This window comes from Chaetodon auriga, chromosome 17, assembly GCF_051107435.1.
Source record: "Chaetodon auriga isolate fChaAug3 chromosome 17, fChaAug3.hap1, whole genome shotgun sequence".
Taxonomy (NCBI): Eukaryota; Metazoa; Chordata; class Actinopteri; order Chaetodontiformes; family Chaetodontidae; genus Chaetodon; species Chaetodon auriga.
This window is the reverse complement of record NC_135090.1, coordinates 5,620,548-5,638,489: the sequence shown is the minus strand read 5'-3', so window position 1 is coordinate 5,638,489 and position 17,942 is coordinate 5,620,548. Positions and strand designations below refer to the sequence as shown.

The 17,942-nt window shown below is 41.1% G+C and overlaps 1 protein-coding gene across 1 annotated transcript in view; it reads right to left on the bottom strand.

The window, feature by feature from the left end:
* col22a1 (collagen, type XXII, alpha 1) overlaps window positions 1-13,194 on the bottom strand; it is a 50,040-nt gene extending 36,846 nt beyond the window's left edge. Inside the window, exons 1-10 of the mRNA XM_076755433.1 lie at window positions 13,104-13,194; window positions 12,441-13,007; window positions 8,590-8,670; window positions 3,113-3,224; window positions 2,344-2,467; window positions 1,734-2,009; window positions 1,470-1,550; window positions 322-438; window positions 164-208; window positions 5-67 (exon numbers count right to left, since the gene is read on the bottom strand). Coding sequence (XP_076611548.1) covers window positions 5-67; window positions 164-208; window positions 322-438; window positions 1,470-1,550; window positions 1,734-2,009; window positions 2,344-2,467; window positions 3,113-3,224; window positions 8,590-8,670; window positions 12,441-13,007; window positions 13,104-13,194 — 1,557 coding nt within the window. The remainder of the gene's footprint in view (window positions 1-4; window positions 68-163; window positions 209-321; window positions 439-1,469; window positions 1,551-1,733; window positions 2,010-2,343; window positions 2,468-3,112; window positions 3,225-8,589; window positions 8,671-12,440; window positions 13,008-13,103) is intronic.
* Between the last annotated feature and the right edge of the window lie 4,748 nt (window positions 13,195-17,942).

The window sequence follows — 17,942 nt, the reverse complement described above, 5'->3', positions numbered from 1 at the left end:
ATACAGTTTCTCCCTTTTCTCCTTTGATTCCATGTGGTCCGATGGCACCCTTAGAGCCAGTGTCACCCTGAAAACGTATGTTCACACAATGAAAAAGTAGAACAAACAACTCTGGAACATAATGAAACTGCAGTCTCAGTACTTAAAGGCAACAGTAGATGACCTTTTCACCCTTAGGACCTGTGACACCAGGTGCGCCCAGCTCTCCCTGTGAGAAACGAAAATATACATGTCTTTGGAAAGCCATCAAAGAAAGTATTCCCACTCATCCATGGAAAAACCTAAACAGGGATAAAGTGTGGTGAGCTGAGGTGGCTTTACCTTCTCTCCAGCAGGGCAGGAGCAGTTCACTTGAGGACCTCTTTGTTGCTCCACAACTGTGGGTGTTGGAGTGGGGATCTCCAGAGGGGGGGCCTCTGTAACAACTTTCTTAGGGCACTGAAAAGAGAACATTTAAGCCAAAAGTCATCATGAAACCCAAAAAATGAAAGCATGTTATTGTGAATGAGGTGATCTGATGAGTATGAAGTAACTCTGGCATGACTATAAATGTCTTTCAGACGATGTCACACAACTTCGATGGTCATTAAGTCCACAGAGTCTCTTTTTCACCTTTCAAGTTCAATATCCATCTCATGCCATTGGTTTAAGCATGGCATGAGAAAAAATTTGGCACATACATCAGGAGCAATTAGCTTAGCATAAAATAGCTAGCTACAGCTGGCTACAATTTAAAGCTGAATAACTTACACGTGTCTTGTATTTTTAATCCATAAAAAAAAATATGTTTACAGGAAATAACATGTAACTGTATCCCAGCTGACAATGACGTGCACAGCGACTTTATGGATCTTGGTTTCACTGCACGCTTCAACGAACAGATGCTCCGGGAATATTTCCCAAAATGTGGGATGAAAAAAAAAAATGTGAAAATGACTGACTCGCTCCACTAAATACGAGTGGTTGATTTATAGGTGACTGTGAACTCATAGGTTTGTCACTGATACAGTTAATTTGTTTTGTTTTTGAGTTTAGCCGCTTAGCTAGCAGCTAACAATCACTGCCTTGTTGTGAGCACATGCGATTAGCCCTGTAGCTAGGAAAGCCTGTAATAGTATTCAGTGGCTTTACAAAATTAGCTTGGTGGCATGCTAGCTACAGTGGGTAACAAAGACCGAAACTGGATGTTCTGAATGTTAACACAGCTGTGTGTTTTCATGCTAAAAATCAGAGTGTTTTAAATTAGAGAGGAGCTTGGGATAAAAAGAAGACAGCACACTGTGTTAAAGTAACCTGTAATTAGAAACAAATCTACTAATCTGCCTGTAAGTTTTATTTCTAACTGATTTTTCATGCATCTCTCTTTCACAACTAATAATTTGTTTTAAATACTATAATTTTTATATAATAGTACATAGAGTATTTTTGTAGACAACCAGTCTTTAATTAATATGATTCTTGACACTCACAGGTCCATTGGGTAGATCGCAGCAGGTTTCCAGCTCTGCATGTTTGGAATCACAGTAAATCATCATCCTCTGGAGGTCAAACTGCATGGACACAGACAACACCAGATCAACCTCGAGAAAATACACACACTGGCTTTCACATGTTACAATATGGGCAGAGTGGAGGAAATGGGGAAGTTGAAAATGTACCAATGCCTGCTTTCATTATGTCACATTTCACTGCATGTGTATATTAATCTATTACACAGACAGGTAATGACTCACATCAATTGGCACACTGTCATACAGCCTCTTTCCAATCACTGTCTTCCCCTGGATGTCAATATCCTCTCTGTCTTCAATCGGCAGAGTCTGGATGAGTTTGCAGTCCAGGTACAGAGACACAGACTTGGCCTCCACGCTGAGGGCGATCTTGTGCCAGTTGCGGTCAAACAGGTTGTCAACGTCAGGGCTCTTGAATACAGCTCTGACAGCATCCTTTGTCAGCCCGACAGCGTTGTACTCCACCGCCTTGTTATCGCCATCCAGGCGGATGGACACCTGACAAGTCAGAGGAAAGATAATGTTGACAATATGAGCTGGAAAATACAGACAGTCAAGTGCAAGTTTCCAAATTTAGTCTCAAATCAGAAAAAAGTTAAACCTGCTTTAACATGCAGAATTAAAGTATTACATGAAATGTTACAATGAGAAAATTAGGATCATTTATTTTGATTTGGCTGTCAGAGGTAACTACAACGTATACCATTTCCACGTTTAGTTCCCAGTAATTTCGAAAGGATCTGAAGTGAGCCTCCTCTAAGTTGATGTTGTAATTGGAAAATCCAGACACATAATAGTCACATTTATTATTGTTTACATTTGGCTGACCCACCTGTGGGATTCCATATTTGTCAAAAACCTGCCACAGGTACCAATCTTCACGTCTTGAGGTTTTTCTGAACTTGAATGTCGTCACAAAGGCATACTCGTCTGGCAAGCCTTGAGGAAACACACCTCTGCAGAATAGAAGCACATTGTTACTGTTAACATAAACTGTGCTTTATTTTACCCATGCACTCATACTCATTTATTTCACCTATAAACACACAGTTGCAATGACCCCATTAATGTACAAAACCCAAATCAAAGTTAATATGTTTCACCCAGTAACCACACTGTTCCTGCCTCCCAGAGAGGCATTGCATTATTCTAATAATGAACAAAACATTTGCATACAATGTTATATTTTAACATCCACAGTCAGAACTGCTGATAAATCTGTGTGACAATATTTCATGAATCCTGGTGGCAAGTTAACAGCCAGCCAGTTAGCCTAGCTTAGCATAAAGAGTAGAAACAGAGGGAAACAGCTAGCCTGGATCTGCACAATGCACACAGGTGACAACACATGCCAGCCTGGCAATAAAAGACACCAGCCCTAAAATAAAAACCAAATCTTTTCGTTTTTTTTACACATAATTTTTTGTACAGAATTTTACATACACAATCCATTGAAGGCGTGGGGGTCAGTAGGGGTCCAACATCAAATTTTAGGATTCCCTACCAGATTACTGTGACCATGACTTTAAATCATACTTCTGCAAATGCTTCGAAGAAAATGTGCAGTGTATTGTTTGCAGTATAACAGGACATATACTTACTCTGTTTGCTGTACAATGGGCATGGTGCCAAGGCGGACGTAAGAACTTTGGCCATCATCATCTCTGGTTCCCAGAATATCTCTCACGTTGAAGTACTCCATTAGGTCGAACCCTACAGCAACATAGTAAAATAGCCTAGTTGGACTCAAGACAGTCTCTCACACACATAAATCAGCACACAGGGCTCTTGAGTTGCGGGTTGAGTTACAGTTTTATCAGATTTCTCTGGGTATACTGAGGTTTAATTGGGTCAGTCTCACCACACCCTGCAGCTACTGTGTTTGTGACTTCTTGGAGGAAGATTAAAATCCCAGCATTACTGAATAACTGGAAAATAGAACCATTTGTTGGCAATTCAATATTTGTTAGATTTGCTGCCAGAGGAAAAAAATAGTTGCCATCGCTGGTCCTCGTGTGAGTCTGAGAGTGTGTGCACGTGTGTGTACGTTGCCCTGCAGTGTGTGATTTGAAGTGGTGTAACCACAGACCATATTTAGGTGGTTTAGAAAGGACACTCCCTTGTACAACAAACAAGTGCTGTCGCTATGGCAATGCCAGCGGGATGAGAGCTTGAACAGCACTGATGCTGCCAGTTTGTCCAGCAGTTCTCACTGAAAGCTTGTGGTCATGTTGTGTGGATTGAGCTCTTCTGAAAGCAGACTGTGCCATTAGTGAGTCAACGGGATGAGGACAGCCTCCTCCAACATATTCCTGCACGGCCTTCGTAATGCAGCAAAATCTATGAGATGTAAGGTTTCTGCTGGGAATGTTAACACCAGTTCACTAATCTTCCAAAGAGGAAGCTGGAACACTGAGGTGGTAATGTGAGAGTCTGGCAAAAGCTTAGTGGATGCTGTTCAAAATAGGCTGGAAACAGGTGCACACACAGGCTGCCCCTGTGCCATTAGCAACAGAGTATAAAATAACAGTAAAAACAAGAGCCCTCATAATAGACTGGATAACTGAGGGGATGAGGCCTCCAGCCCAACTACTTTGTCCGTCAGTAAAGGCCATCAAGTGCCTCAGATGCACTGTTAGTGATGACAGATTACTGTGCACTCAGATTACTCTTTGCGCTCACCACAGTGTGGAGTGGATAGTTTCTCTGTCCTGGTTTGTACATGAATAAAACCCTTTTGTGAGGGATTGTTCCATTTCACTTTCATTCATTTTCGAATGCCATTCATTCACGCGCAACAGTTCCCACTATTGGTCAGTAGACCTTGCCTTGGATTTCTCATTTTTTGTTGTTGGGATGCTTTTCTCATCAATTTAGCATCAATGTGTTAAATAAGTGAAGTTTTAGACACAGATTGTGTGATTGAGTTTGATACTTTAAGATCTAGTAAGCGTCACACATAAGCTGTTAAGCGTAAAATTTGGACTAAACTCATTTTGTTGGTCTAACTAGGATTAATGTTGAACTTTGTCTTTCAGTTTTTCAAGACATCAGACTAAGGGGTGATAGTCTCAATCAGAACAGTCAAACACATCATTATGGCTGTGTTTTCTAATATAGTCTTCAAGTTTCCCCATGTTTAAAACCAAAGGGCACACTTTGAAAAAAGCCATTGAAATCTACTGATAGGAGTCTGATTTAAAAGGGTTTGGCTTACTTTTTAATCAGAGCAGAAGTCTAGCATTTTAGCAAGTAAAAAGCTGCTAATGTTTTCTCACGCTCCATCTATTGAGCATTGGTGGTGCTATACAAAAGGGATGTTTTGCTGCTTATCAGTCTCATTGAAGGGTTGCTCGAGGAAGCCATGCAGCTGTGACTTTTTCTGGCCTTGATCCCTTCTGTCACGGCGCTTGCACCGTGCACATTCGCTTGCCGCGCCGTTTCTTTGGCTGTTTGCGGGCCTTTGCAGCACAGAGCTGTAATTTGGACTGGCAGCGGATAGCGTATAATCAACCCAAAAAGTTATTTTGGACAGCCAAAAACGACCAATGGGGTGATCTGTGGGAAAAGCCAGATGAGTTCACTGACTGGGAAAAGCAAACGCATGCACACAGCATTCTTTTGATCAGAGCAGATGGCAACATTTGCGCAGCAGATAGTGAGCGCAGAGCCACAAAGACACTCCGCAGCCTCCTGAGTGTGCTCAGTACCCCGAGGGGTCAGACTAGACAACCCATGATAAATACAAGTCTGACTCAAACCACAGGATTCTTGGCTGTCAAATCATAATCAGTTGCAAATAGTCTTGACATTTCTCACGGAGAATTACACTCCATGCACCAGCATAGGGAGCATTTGTTGTGTAATTATAAGTGAGAGTGTACACGAGCAGCTGTGTAGTGACGATGAATACTGTTTGTGTAGAACTTCTCTGTATGTTGAGAAAATCTCTATGTGCTTAGCCACAATCTGAAAAAATATACTCTACTTAAGTAAGTTTGACAATGTATGTCTTAAAGCTAGGCCGCAGTTAGAGACTTACTGCATTGTGGAAAACCCCAGACATCTTTGTCATGTCAGGGAGCTTCAGACCTCAGACCACTGTCTGATAACATTTTGGCCCAAGTGGGGCCAAAAGCAGGTTTGGGCTCTTAGATCTTATGACACAGCTGTCTGTGCAGTACAGTAGGTAGGGAAAGCCAACAATCGTCCTCACACTCTCTCACTGTGTGTGCAATGAAAACAGCATTGCTGAGGCCTCGTTATGTACTGCTGGTGGTCCTTGGACCACACTGTGGGAAACGTCATGGTATTGAAATCCATTTCTAAATTAGGAATCTTACACCATGACAGTAGCTAAGGATTTAAAATGATTACAGTGATTCGCTCTTAGGGAGCACCATTTCATTTGTGGTGGTGGTAGCTAAATGTAAAAGAAATATAAATCAGTGTATTTAGGGTGTATTCCACAATAAGCTAGCTTTTGGTCACAAGAAAAGATTTTCACATATAATTTTCTAGTGGAGCAAGACGTTCCTGGCTTTCTGGAGTTTGGGAAGACTTTAGAAATGACAGAAAAAGACAAACAAAATATAGGACTTATTCCAATTAGAGCGCTTACAGCACATCTGACAAAGTGGTACATCTGCTTAAGAAAACATCAGTGGTTTCAGTGATTTATCTTAAGTTTGCTCTAATTCCCTTGCGGTTTAGAGGAAAAGCATAACCACATAATCAGCACTTGCCCAATGGAGAGGATCTGATAATATGTCTCAGCAGTGGGAAGTGATGCTGACAGCTACGCTCAAAAGCACACACCGCTCTGCTCTATACTGCCAAGTCATCCTTGATTTGCTGTGTACTTCAACTTTGGCCAAGTCACTTCAACTTTGGAGTGCACGAGTTAGTCATATCAAACGTAAAGCTTGTAACAGAGAAGGAAACTCCAACACTAAATTCTTAATACTAAATACCACTCCACTACATTTGAGATATTGTACCTCTTATTCCAAACTGTGTTAAACATTGAATAATACAGTATAATGGAGCAATGGTAGTACAAGTACCACTCTGCACAATGAGTATTTTTACTTTTAATGTTTAACCAGATTTTTCTGTTGGTACCTGGACTGAGTATTTTTACATGGTGGTAGTGTTACTTTTACTCAAGTAAAAGATCTAAATACTTCTTCCATCATTGCTTGGCTTCAACCAAAAATATGACTACAGCAGTTAATAGTTCCCTAATGTAACTCTTAGGAAATCCATTGAATAAAGTATCATTACAGGATTTGAAACAAGGGCCAAGAACCTATTAGACATCAAATATTGGCCTGTCATTGTCATCCATCTCTGCTGGTTTGAAGCTTGCTAAGAAATCTCATTCTCTTACCAAATTTTGCTTTATTTCTTTTATTATTTTATTTTTGTTCTCAGTAGTTAGCACAGCAGCCTTATAGCAAAATGTTCTCTACAGACAGACTGTCTGCATGGGGCGTTTCTGTGTGGAGTTTGCATTACGTCTGCATGGATTTCCTCCAGGTTCCCTGGTTTCCTTCCTTAGCCTAAAAACATGCTGGTTAGATGAACTAGAAGCACCAAATTGGCTGCAGGAGTGAATGCACTTGTTTTAGTTTCATCCCTGTGATCAACCTGTCCAGGCTGGAACCTGACCCTCATCCAGTGCATGCTGAGACTGGATCCAGTCCTGGAAATGATTAATGGGTGACCGAAATGGATCATTTGATTTGTGGATAAATGCTTATTCCTTATTATGTTTGAAATGAATTGCTCATTGGACTGTCCACTTCCATCATGACATTATGATGCCTGAGGAGTTTCAGTGGTCTGGGTTTCATTGAGCTACAATTGTGAACTGCTGTGTTATAGAGACTTTCATAGCCTGACAAGAATACATTTCTTAAGCAACACAGACTACACTGATTTTGGGAATGAAATGGCACAAAAGAGTCCAACAGCAAAATGTCAGAAATTTCAAAAGTCATATAAGTTGCCCCTTGCTTTAACACATGGTGGTGTCACTCTGCCAGCCAAACGTGTTAAGAGTCAAACTTTCTACAACACAACTTTCACCACTCTGACATCTCTCTTTCCATGAAGTTCAACATAGCAGGAGTCCAAACAGTCATGTCTGGGCATCTGTTTTTTCTCTTAGTGTGATGGATGTGGGTGGGAGACGTAGACAGGAACTCAGATCCCCCAAAAGACACCCTTGTAACAACATCCGACGTTTCTGGATAAACGCTATTCTAGAGTTCTGAGAACCCTTCACAGCTGCTTGGAATATGTGAATTAAAACATCAAACAATGGAGGACTAGTAATGGGCTTCACCAGGTAGATGACTAGTTCCACCACTGAACTTGAAAATCACAGCTGCATTTAAAGGAGTATAGTGTGATTGTAAGCTTTCCCTCCTCAACAGAATAATAGAAATTGGCTTACTTGTTTTCTTGCTCAGAGTTAGAGGACAAGATAATGTCTGTGTTGCAAATATGAAGCTATGACCATCAGCCTGCTAGCGAGAACAAAGAAGCTAGCTTGGCATGGTCCAAAGGTGAAAAAGAAAGTAAAATTATAATCTGTTGTCTTTATACTTCAATTTTCAATTTTGAAGGGCCTACCAATTGTTTTCATATTATATGGAAATGATGGAAGCCAATAGCTGCCTGGACAAAATACATCTACATTTCTAAAACACGGCAACTTGGTTCCCAAAATGGTTAGCTGTGGTGTAAAGCGGGAAAATGTGGCCAAATCCAAGTGAGTTTTTATAATGGTAGCATAAAATAAGAATATGAATGTGCCAGCAAAGTAGCATTTTCTGTGTCATGAATAAAACCAATTCAGTCTCCAATATACAGATAGAAATGGAGAAACTGTGAGTGAAAACTGGCTAAACCTTTGCATATGAAAAAATAACTCTTTGTTTCTCTTGATGTAAAAAAGCTGAATGTGGGAGTGTAGGAAATGCTTTCAAAAATAAAGAGCTGACTTTGTGGTTGTCAAGTATTGCCAAGGCTGTGTGTTGATGTTAGAGAAGCAGCACTTTGCACATACCTGGAACTTCTTCAAGACCATAACTGGTGCTGTTGGGCTTAAAGCGATCAGGTTGAACCTTCATGTTTGGACACAGGACATCTGAGGAGAAAGGACAATAGCTCAGTCAGACATGCTGTAAATCAGGATGTGATGCTCTTTTGGGAACATGGGGTAAGCAAAGAGAGCTGTTCAAACACTTTTACTGGTAACTTTCTATCTTACTGATGGAAATTATTAGCATTATTTTATGACAAGAAGCACTCTGAAACTTTATGAGGGGTCTTAATGGTTTTAGGAAATGATGATCTCATTGAAATGCAGCCTTTGGACTGATATGTGATCGGCAGAGCACCAGCTCTAACTACCCTCCATCTCTCCTGTCTGATGTCTGGGGAGTGGTGTATGGGTAGGGTGGCTCTACAAGAGCAGGAGGCACATCCACAATGGTAAACAGTTTTATATTTCAACACACACATATTTCAGTGATGGTGATGACAGTGGAAAAGGCAACACTGTCGGGTTAAGTTTTTATTAGCAGGAGGGATATTTTCTATTTGCGTCAACATGCCAGATTCATTACTAAAAAACGCAGATATGGATCCTGTTTAGTTTAATAGATGTAAACACTGGCTGAGAGGTGAGGGTGACAGTTTTAAAGGGCCAGTTCACCTAAATTACCAAAAATAGCCAACAAATTTTGTCACTTGGAGGTTGTGAACTTTGTTTATGGTTCTCAAAGCATTCTTCTTGACCTCATCATCAACAGTCTTTATTGGAGCTGCTTTCTGCTAGAAACATGTTTCCAATGGAACGGGTTTGTAGTGGTGCCATTCTGGAAGGACACACTGCTCTGAAATTTGATACACGTTAGCAGCATGGCTGCAAGGATGGCACTGTCAACTGGTGGCACATACATCCATGTCCCTATTAGAATGAATTTTAATAGCTTTGACTTTTCATGCATTACCATCATCAGTTCAAAATGTCCAATACTTACTTTGTGACCAAATGCCTGCAAAACCAAAGACACTCTTATCACCATCCGCTGTAGCCTACTTTGTGCGTTGTGCTGCTTACCAACTGCTAGCATGCTGACACACTAAACAAAGATGTAGAACATAGTAAACACCATGCCTGCCATATCAGCATGTTTGTATTGTCACTATCAGCAAGGGTTAACCCTAACTGTAACCCTATATCACAAAACTTGGGCAAATAAAACCAACGCTATCTGCATGTCAATACAAAAAGAGGCAAATGAGAAAACATGTTTTCTTGTCATTCTTGTCATTTGGGTGATGCAACCCATTACAGCTGCATTAGGCAGGGCTTTTATGTTAGACATTCGATTCATCGATCTAAATTAAATGGCAGGGCTGCAACAGAGAAAAATGTCCCATGCCTCTTTCTAATGCTGCAGACTACACAAATGAAATCTTAGTACTGTCAAGATAAATCTGAGCTCATCAATGTTTGATGATGATGGTCTACGAGCTGTTCCCCTGCATTCATTTTATAACAAGTTGAAACCTTCTCACCCGTGCAACATGGTGAGAAGCATGTTCATATTGTTAATTAAGTGTGACAGTAAATGCAGGGGTCTTGTCATCAGTTTGCAATCAATCTGTTCAGAGGAACTTCTCATTAAACCTATTATTAGCCCAACTGTTTGTCTGTGTCCTCACTCTCAGTCCTAAATATTATCTGTGGCTGAAAATGTCACAGTGAGACACTCAAGCTTCCCCAATAGATCAAGTATCTGCCAAACATCTACTATCAAGCCCTGCAATTTTCTTAAATCACGGCTATAAAAATCATCATGTCAGAGTGGCTTTTAACCTATGCGCCGTTCATTATGAGGACAGCTCTCTTGACATGGCTTGTTTTTCTGCTCCATGCAAAGCCATGAGCATGCCTAATAGGAAAATCCAAAAAAGCTAATTTAACTGTCATCATTGGCACACTTTTAAGTAATTCTAAGAGCAGTGTTATATCAATTTCACATGGTTTACTTTTAAATTCAGCTGTATAGTCTGTCCTTCTTTGTGTCTATCATCAGTTGGTGAAATTAAAGGATTCTTTCTCCTCATTCTTAAAATCCTTTTAAAGTGATAATTGAAGATGTCAGAAAAGATACTTGTTTTATATTGTTTATAAAGCCAGAGAGTCTACCAAAAATTACCATTCTGTGAACGAATGGAAGTGCGTCACTCTCTCTTAAAGATGGTGTATGTGCAAAGTCCTGAGACTTAGCATGCTAGATAGATGAGCTACTCCCTACACTTGTGGCCCTAAAGCTATAATTTAGGGATCTGGCTATGATTTAAAATGGAAGCAATGTAAAACCTGACTTTGGAAATAAATGTCTGAGACAGGTTCATAGTACCAGCAGAAGCTTGAGCATAGCATACTGAACAACTACCATTTTTTCGCAGACTGATACATCTTTAATCCTTACTATTACCCCTGTTACCTGTCATCACTTTGGCCGCTGAATTTTTGAAACACATTGTAGATGTTAGACCCTAGAAGATCTTTGATAATAGAGTCCTCTGTTCTTGGGGTCGTGTAAGGCAAAGTGTGCAATCTTATAGACTGGTGTCCTTAAGTGAGACCACACATGATCGATTGAATCAGTGCAGCACGTAATAAGTAGTGACCATTTTTGAACCTATACATTAAAAGGTGAAAACATTAAACATGGACAGTGGAGAGGCTACAGTGGACCCACTTGAAACATTACAGCTATAATTTTCTGGGTGAAAATAACTTACATGGCTCAGAGAGCCAGTTGTGCTGACCACTGATATACTTAGAGACTCACTCATGGTGATTTTAGAGATTACAGAAAGAAAACACTGCAACTGTATTTCTGTGTAAATTTAGCCTTTGGTTAGCTCTACAGAGCACTGCGCTCTAGACTTGCATGTACAGCATATTTTCACTATATTACCTGCATTATTGGTTGACAGATTGAAAATCTATGGAGTCAAGGAGCAAGGTCAAAGGTCAGTGGCTTTAAAATGACTCTCTATGTTGCCCTTGCTCTAGTATCCCTCTGCAAGATGATATGCCCTAAGAGTAGAGTCCGAATGAGCACTTTCTGGAGACTTTTACTTCATCAAACTTAACAATTCAGAGCCAGATTAAAGTGAGAGTTGAAAGTTTATCATTGCTCATCTGTGTGCTAAACCATGTAATCATGTCATTTCCGTTTTTGTATTTACTGTTTGCGGCTAAGAGTTATGGCATCCTTTTCTTTCCTGTCTGGCTAATTTTAGGCAGGAATTTGAAGCGCTGGAGTGCAAAGCATCTATCTTCTCCATGAAAACACTCATGCAGACGCTTCACACAGCCACGGGACAACAGACTTTACTTTTTAATCTATTTGAGCTCATTTATTTGACTGTGTATAAGACACTTCCCAAGCCCGTGTGCCTGAGAAAGATTTTCTCAACACACTAGTGGAAAAACCATTGAGGTTAGCTTAAGACAGGCTTTCCAGTGCTAAACACCTCCACACCATAGCAGCAGTCAAAAAGGCAGCTACACCACAGAAATGTCTTGGGTAGAGAACGCTCATTTACAAGCCAGCTTTGCAACAGCCCCCGCACACATTTCATATCGAGTCAAAAAGAAGCAATGACCAATGATCTGCTGCACTGTATGCAGCAGCTCTTTGTGGTTGGGGTGGGGTTTTGTGGTTAGGGTCTTTCCTCCCTATAATGCTTAAAGGTTAAAATAAGCGTCTAATTTGATTAAGTGCACGTTCAGGGTGAGGCAGCCCCTTCAAAGTGAGGCTTCAAACAGAAGCCATGAGGGATGCAGTGTGAGTGATGTGTTGGCACTGAGCCTGATGGCTGACTTACTCTCGCACAGCCTCCTCCTCAGCCTGCCCCTGATCTTGTCAATGGCGTTAAAGTCCGTCACATGAAAGACGTGGGCATTCTTTGGCTCGGCGGCGATCTCCTCCAGCTCCACCTTCAGCGCCTCCCCGATGCCCACAGCAAACATCCTGATACCAGCTTTGGCAGCTGCCTTAGATGGCTCCAGAACATAATCCTGGCTTCGGCCATCTGTGAGAAGGATGGCCACCCTCTGAATGCCTCTGGCTATGGGCCTCGCTCCATTCCGCTCCGTGAAGATGTTGGTGGTGGTGTAGCTGATAGCATCCCCAGTCATTGTATTTCCCCCCAGGTAGCGTATGTTACGGGCAGCTCGCTTCACATCCTCCAGGGTCCTGTGTCTACCGAGGTTGAACTCAGTGGTGGGTCTGTCACTGTAGCGAACCACAGCGACTCTTGTCTTTTCAGGCGCCACATCAAAAGACTCTACAAGATTGGCCACCCATTGTCTGATCTTCTCAAAGTTCTCTTTTCCAACACTGGATGAGGTATCCAGGATAAACGCCAAGTCATAGTGGACATTTTTACATCCTGTCATTGGTAAATACAGAAGGATTTAGTCATATACAGTCAATATAAGATCTTCCACTGGAGTTAGATCAGAATATTTCATCTTAATACTCTCACCTGCCCTCTGCGCTTCCACTGTCTCACCCAAAAGAGTCAAGGCCAGGATGACCAAGACCAGGGTGATCCTGAATCCCAGTCGTATTTCCATCTCGGCCCTGGTTCGTTTAGCTAATTACCACCATCAAGCTGTCAAGTCTGTAGAGAGGTCAGTGGAAACATCAACAATTCACTTCTACATGTACTCTAGCAGGCACTGCAGTCACTCATCCTACTTTGTAAAAGCACCACTGAACTATGAGACATTTTAGAATCTAAATCCTATTTGGCAAGCTGTCCCTTGGCAAACAGGATTTTTGCAGTAATTTCTCTCCAACAGTGAAACCAAAGTGGGTGAAGGATTTCCTGTTGTGCAGGGAGATTGCTGTAAAAAGGGAGGCCTCCCACAGTGACTGCTGCCACATCTCTATATTGACAAGGGACTGGTGGAAAGCTGATTTAAGATTGAATTAGGCACTTTGTATGTATAAAGAAACCTGGGTTCCAACACGACGAAAATGCTCTTACCCTCTTTTTTGAGCAGCATTTCTGGTTTCCCGTATTTGAATCTCTTTCTGCTACAGAAACGGTCAGGAAATGTTGTCCATTCTCAAGATGAGATAATTGAAACCTAAGGTTGAAATACACATCTCTCTCCAGCAGCGAGTGGATACTCCATCCAGAGAAAGCTGGACTCATCTAAGATTGTCAGAACTTGCTGCCAAACTATTTTTTTTATCATCTCCACCCACAAGACAGTAAAGGAGCAATGACCAGAGTGTGCTGTTTGCTGGTATTGCGCTGCATGATTTCTCCACAGTGATCTATTAAAGATTTGAAATTCAAGCAGGTATCTCCAGTTGTCATTTGGAGCCACTTGAGAAAAATTTGTGCAGCTTTGATTCATCACCATGTTGTGAAGGACCGATTCAGGCCCTCTCTGTTGGATTCATTCATGAGGCTGTTGTCCCTGATGTCACAGACAGAAACCCGTCATGTAAACACAAAACTATTCTTGCTCTTATTGTACACCAGTGGCCGTGATGCCTGCCATTAGGGCAGATGTGTGACTGACTGTAGCCATAACATGGATTCATCCTGACTGGGAGAGTGTCTCATTGCGGGGGGTCCCTGTGGGAGGTTGAGGAAAGTCTGAGTTATGCACCACTTGGAAAGCAATAATACCAGTCCCTTGTGTTGTGAAAAGCCACCATCCTTCACCACCTTTCTGTGCTGTTTCCATTGAATTAGTCTGTAAATGTTTTCATTTTCTAGAAGTGAATGCCATCCAAACCTACAGGCTGTTGTCAGGAAGTGCTTCATGAAATATTTTTAGGATTATTCATTAAATGTGAAATTGGCACCGGGAGATAGTTAGCGTAGCTTAGCATAGAGCCTGGACAGCTTGTCTGGCTCTGTCCAAAGGTAAAAAAAATATCTAAAGCTCACTAATTAATATGTTTCATGTTGTTTGTTCAATACATACCAAAACTGAAGTGTGAAAATGGCAAGTGTCTCAAAACCCACAGGGGCTGAAAAGCGGTTTTGGTGAAGTGGCCTCAGCAGGTATTGCAACTTCTGCTTTCATCAAGTGATGCATACTGGCCCAAGAAGCATGTTTTCCATATCACTTTTCCAATCATTGGGAAAGGAGCAGCTATAAAACGGTGAATACATCTTTCAGAGCATCACAAACAACTGAAATGATGTTTTTATTATCAGAATTTGATGTTTTCAGTCCAATAACATCTGGAAAGTTTAATCTAGTCTAATCATGTGAGCAGGGAAATCAGATGTAACAGGAAACAGGGAAATAACAGGAAATCAGCTGGCTCAGGCAGAGGATGTCTTAGATGTGCACGCTCTCAACCGGCTTGGCTACAAGGACTCTAGTGTCCTCACTCCGTGGGAAGTGGAAGCAGAAGTGTGATGTACAGTATCTACCTGAAAGAGCATCATTTTAACACATTGTTTTCTGTACTTGTTAAACACACAATAAATAATGTGTTAATCAGTGAGTGTGCTAAAGTAAATAGGTGGTGGCTGGTATATTTTGTCACATTCTAACCAAGGTGGAGTCGTGGTTTCTCCTCACCTCTAGTCTTTATGCTAAGCCAAGCTAACATTCTCCCTTGAAGATTTACATTTAACTAGAGCTAAGAAGATATGTGATCAAACTGTTGTATTGTTATCAGCTGATGCAGGTTTTGATGTGCCCTTGACAAGTATTTCTCATGTTTTAAAGATAAATATGTTGTTGCCTTTTGTAGCATACTTTAGACAAAGTAGGGTGTATGAGTATTTGCTGTTATGATTTTGAAATAGAAAATGATTTGAGGAGAAAACGACTTCAGGAAATGTTGTGGAGAGACACAAATTTAAAAACAGCGATCTGAGGACTGTGGCTTGACCTATATAGCCTGTGAAATAGAGAGTGCATTATTTACTGTGAGGAAAGGAAAGTACTTTGGCCTCCAGATAGTTTTCTTATCTGATTTTCCATTAGGCTATTTCTACTACTTGGTTTCACTGGTGCTATTAATGAGGCAAGCTAGCTGAATCACACTAATTGCCCCAATTAGTGTGCATTTAAAATCTGAGAAATTCAGCCCAGCAAGACTTCAATGAAAAGAAAAGAATAATAAAGAAATCAGACATCCTATGAACGTAGCTGAATGAGATTTGTATTCATGCTCTTAATCCTCTTTGCCCAACTTTGTACAAGTCTAACATATTTTCATTGTCTCCCTTTCATCTCTGATTGCATTTAAATACACTGTAAGTGTCTCCCAGTGCTGCATTGAATTAATCCACAGTTTTACAGGCAGACACAGTAACCAAGATAAAGTTAAAAACAAGCTGGTTTGCCTCTGTCAACATCTGAACCTGAGGCCAGATTCCTTACAAACTGTGGGTCTGTATCATCAGGTCTGATTCCACTTCCTCTCTCAATGGTAGACCTGGGACTGCAGTGTAGATGTCTATAACAGAAGTACCACGTTCATCATTCCCAAAATGTAAAAAACAGAAAGATTTTTTTTTTTTCCATGTGCAACCTAGGAAGAAAAAAGGAGATCTGTTCTCTGATAGAGCATCTGAACAGCATGTGTACACAAAAAAAGTACCTCTTGCCAACAAGTCAAAACTGTGAAAGAATAAATAAGTATTTTAGAATCCATTTTTAGAGGAAGATAACAGTGACAGATGGGTGATTTTATGGTGCAGCTTTTTTTTTTCTTACCTGGCCTGTCACTCAGTCAGCGTTACTGAGCTGTCTGTCTCTCTCTGCCTCCAGCACTCACAGCCTGAATCAGCACCGGGGCAGCATCATTATCAGGTGATAATAATCCAAAATATCCTCCTGCACGTACCAGAAGTCAAAATGAGATTATTTTATAATCCAGGGTGGCAATCCAGTGTACAGTGTTGTTAAAAAGTGAGGTGAGGTGAGCTTCAGAAACCTTGTGGATGGGTGGACAGAGTGGGAGGGAACTGCAATGGGGGAAAGTGTAAGGTTTCACTGGGGGTGAAGTGGCTTCTACTGTTCTTGACTGGGCTGTGCTCACACATAAAAAAACGGCTGAGAGGCGCAGCCAATTATAGACCCAACTTTCTGGATATTTTTGTCCCTTTTTTTTCCCTTCTTCTTTATGGCTGCGCCCATCTGAAGTGTTGCCCTCAAAGAAAAGGCACGGCTTCTTGGCAACCGCCTCAACTGTCCAGCCTTTGCCACGGTGATAGCCACAGCGGAGCCGCCCTGGGGCTGGTGGTGGGCCGGGCCGCGTTGGCTTCTACCAGCCACGCACTTATGGAGAAGGGCTGTATTTAACTTGGGGAAATGATTACAGAATGCTCGTGCTTGCAGCTTTGTTTTAAATGTCTGTCCTTGTGCTGGATTACAGTAAAGTTCTGTGATCTATATTACTCATGTCGTGCTGCTTTTACAAGTTTACAATCACGTCAAACTGCACGTTTCATGTTTTTTCTGTACATTTTCATATATAACAAACAAAATACATGTCTTTTAATTAATTTCTTTCCTTGCCACGCTTGTTTTTGTCATGTCATTTGCCTGTTGTTCTTGGTCATGCTTAGGCTTTTTGTTTTTGACTTTTCCTCATTTTTTCAATTCTAATTGTGTCCTGTTTTCCTAAGCCTAATAGTTCACTTTCTTTGCTTTTTTTTTTTTTGCAATTTCCTCAGAGATGATGAAAATGTACTTTTATAAAATCCACTTTGTAGAACTGATTATTTCTTTACGACAAGGAAACACACACAAAAAACACACAGTGTGATCAACTCATATATGAACACTCACATTTTCACTCTGCAATTTCTTATATCTAACCTCCTTCATAAAAAGGTTAGTATTGTTTGCCCACCTGGAAATTGATTTGACCTTGATTTGATATACGCATTTCGAGGATGACTATAATTCACTTTTCAGTACACACTGATGATCTTATCATGTGTGGTCATGCTCCCTGGTAGCAGATGTAGCTGCAGCAGTGAAACACACCAGTCCTCTGTCTCTCTCTGTGCCAGACATCCTGCCTGGCAGACATACTGTGTTTCTCCTCTAAAGTCCTCTGCAATACAAGTTTCATGTTGGCAGTTCTTGGCTGAACTTTCCTCAATAAAGTGCCCTGACAGTTGTCACCATATGTTTCCTCTGCATTAGAAAATACACCCAACTCTGCTGTGGAACTGTTGACGCACCAAAATTCTCTTAAACACAATGTCAATATTTGAATGTCATGGACAACAAACAAGTTAGCCATTACATCCAGGCCTATTTACAGTGTCTTTGTAGCCAAGGAAAGTGAGCACAGGCCAGGCTATGTATAGGCTCGGTGTGAA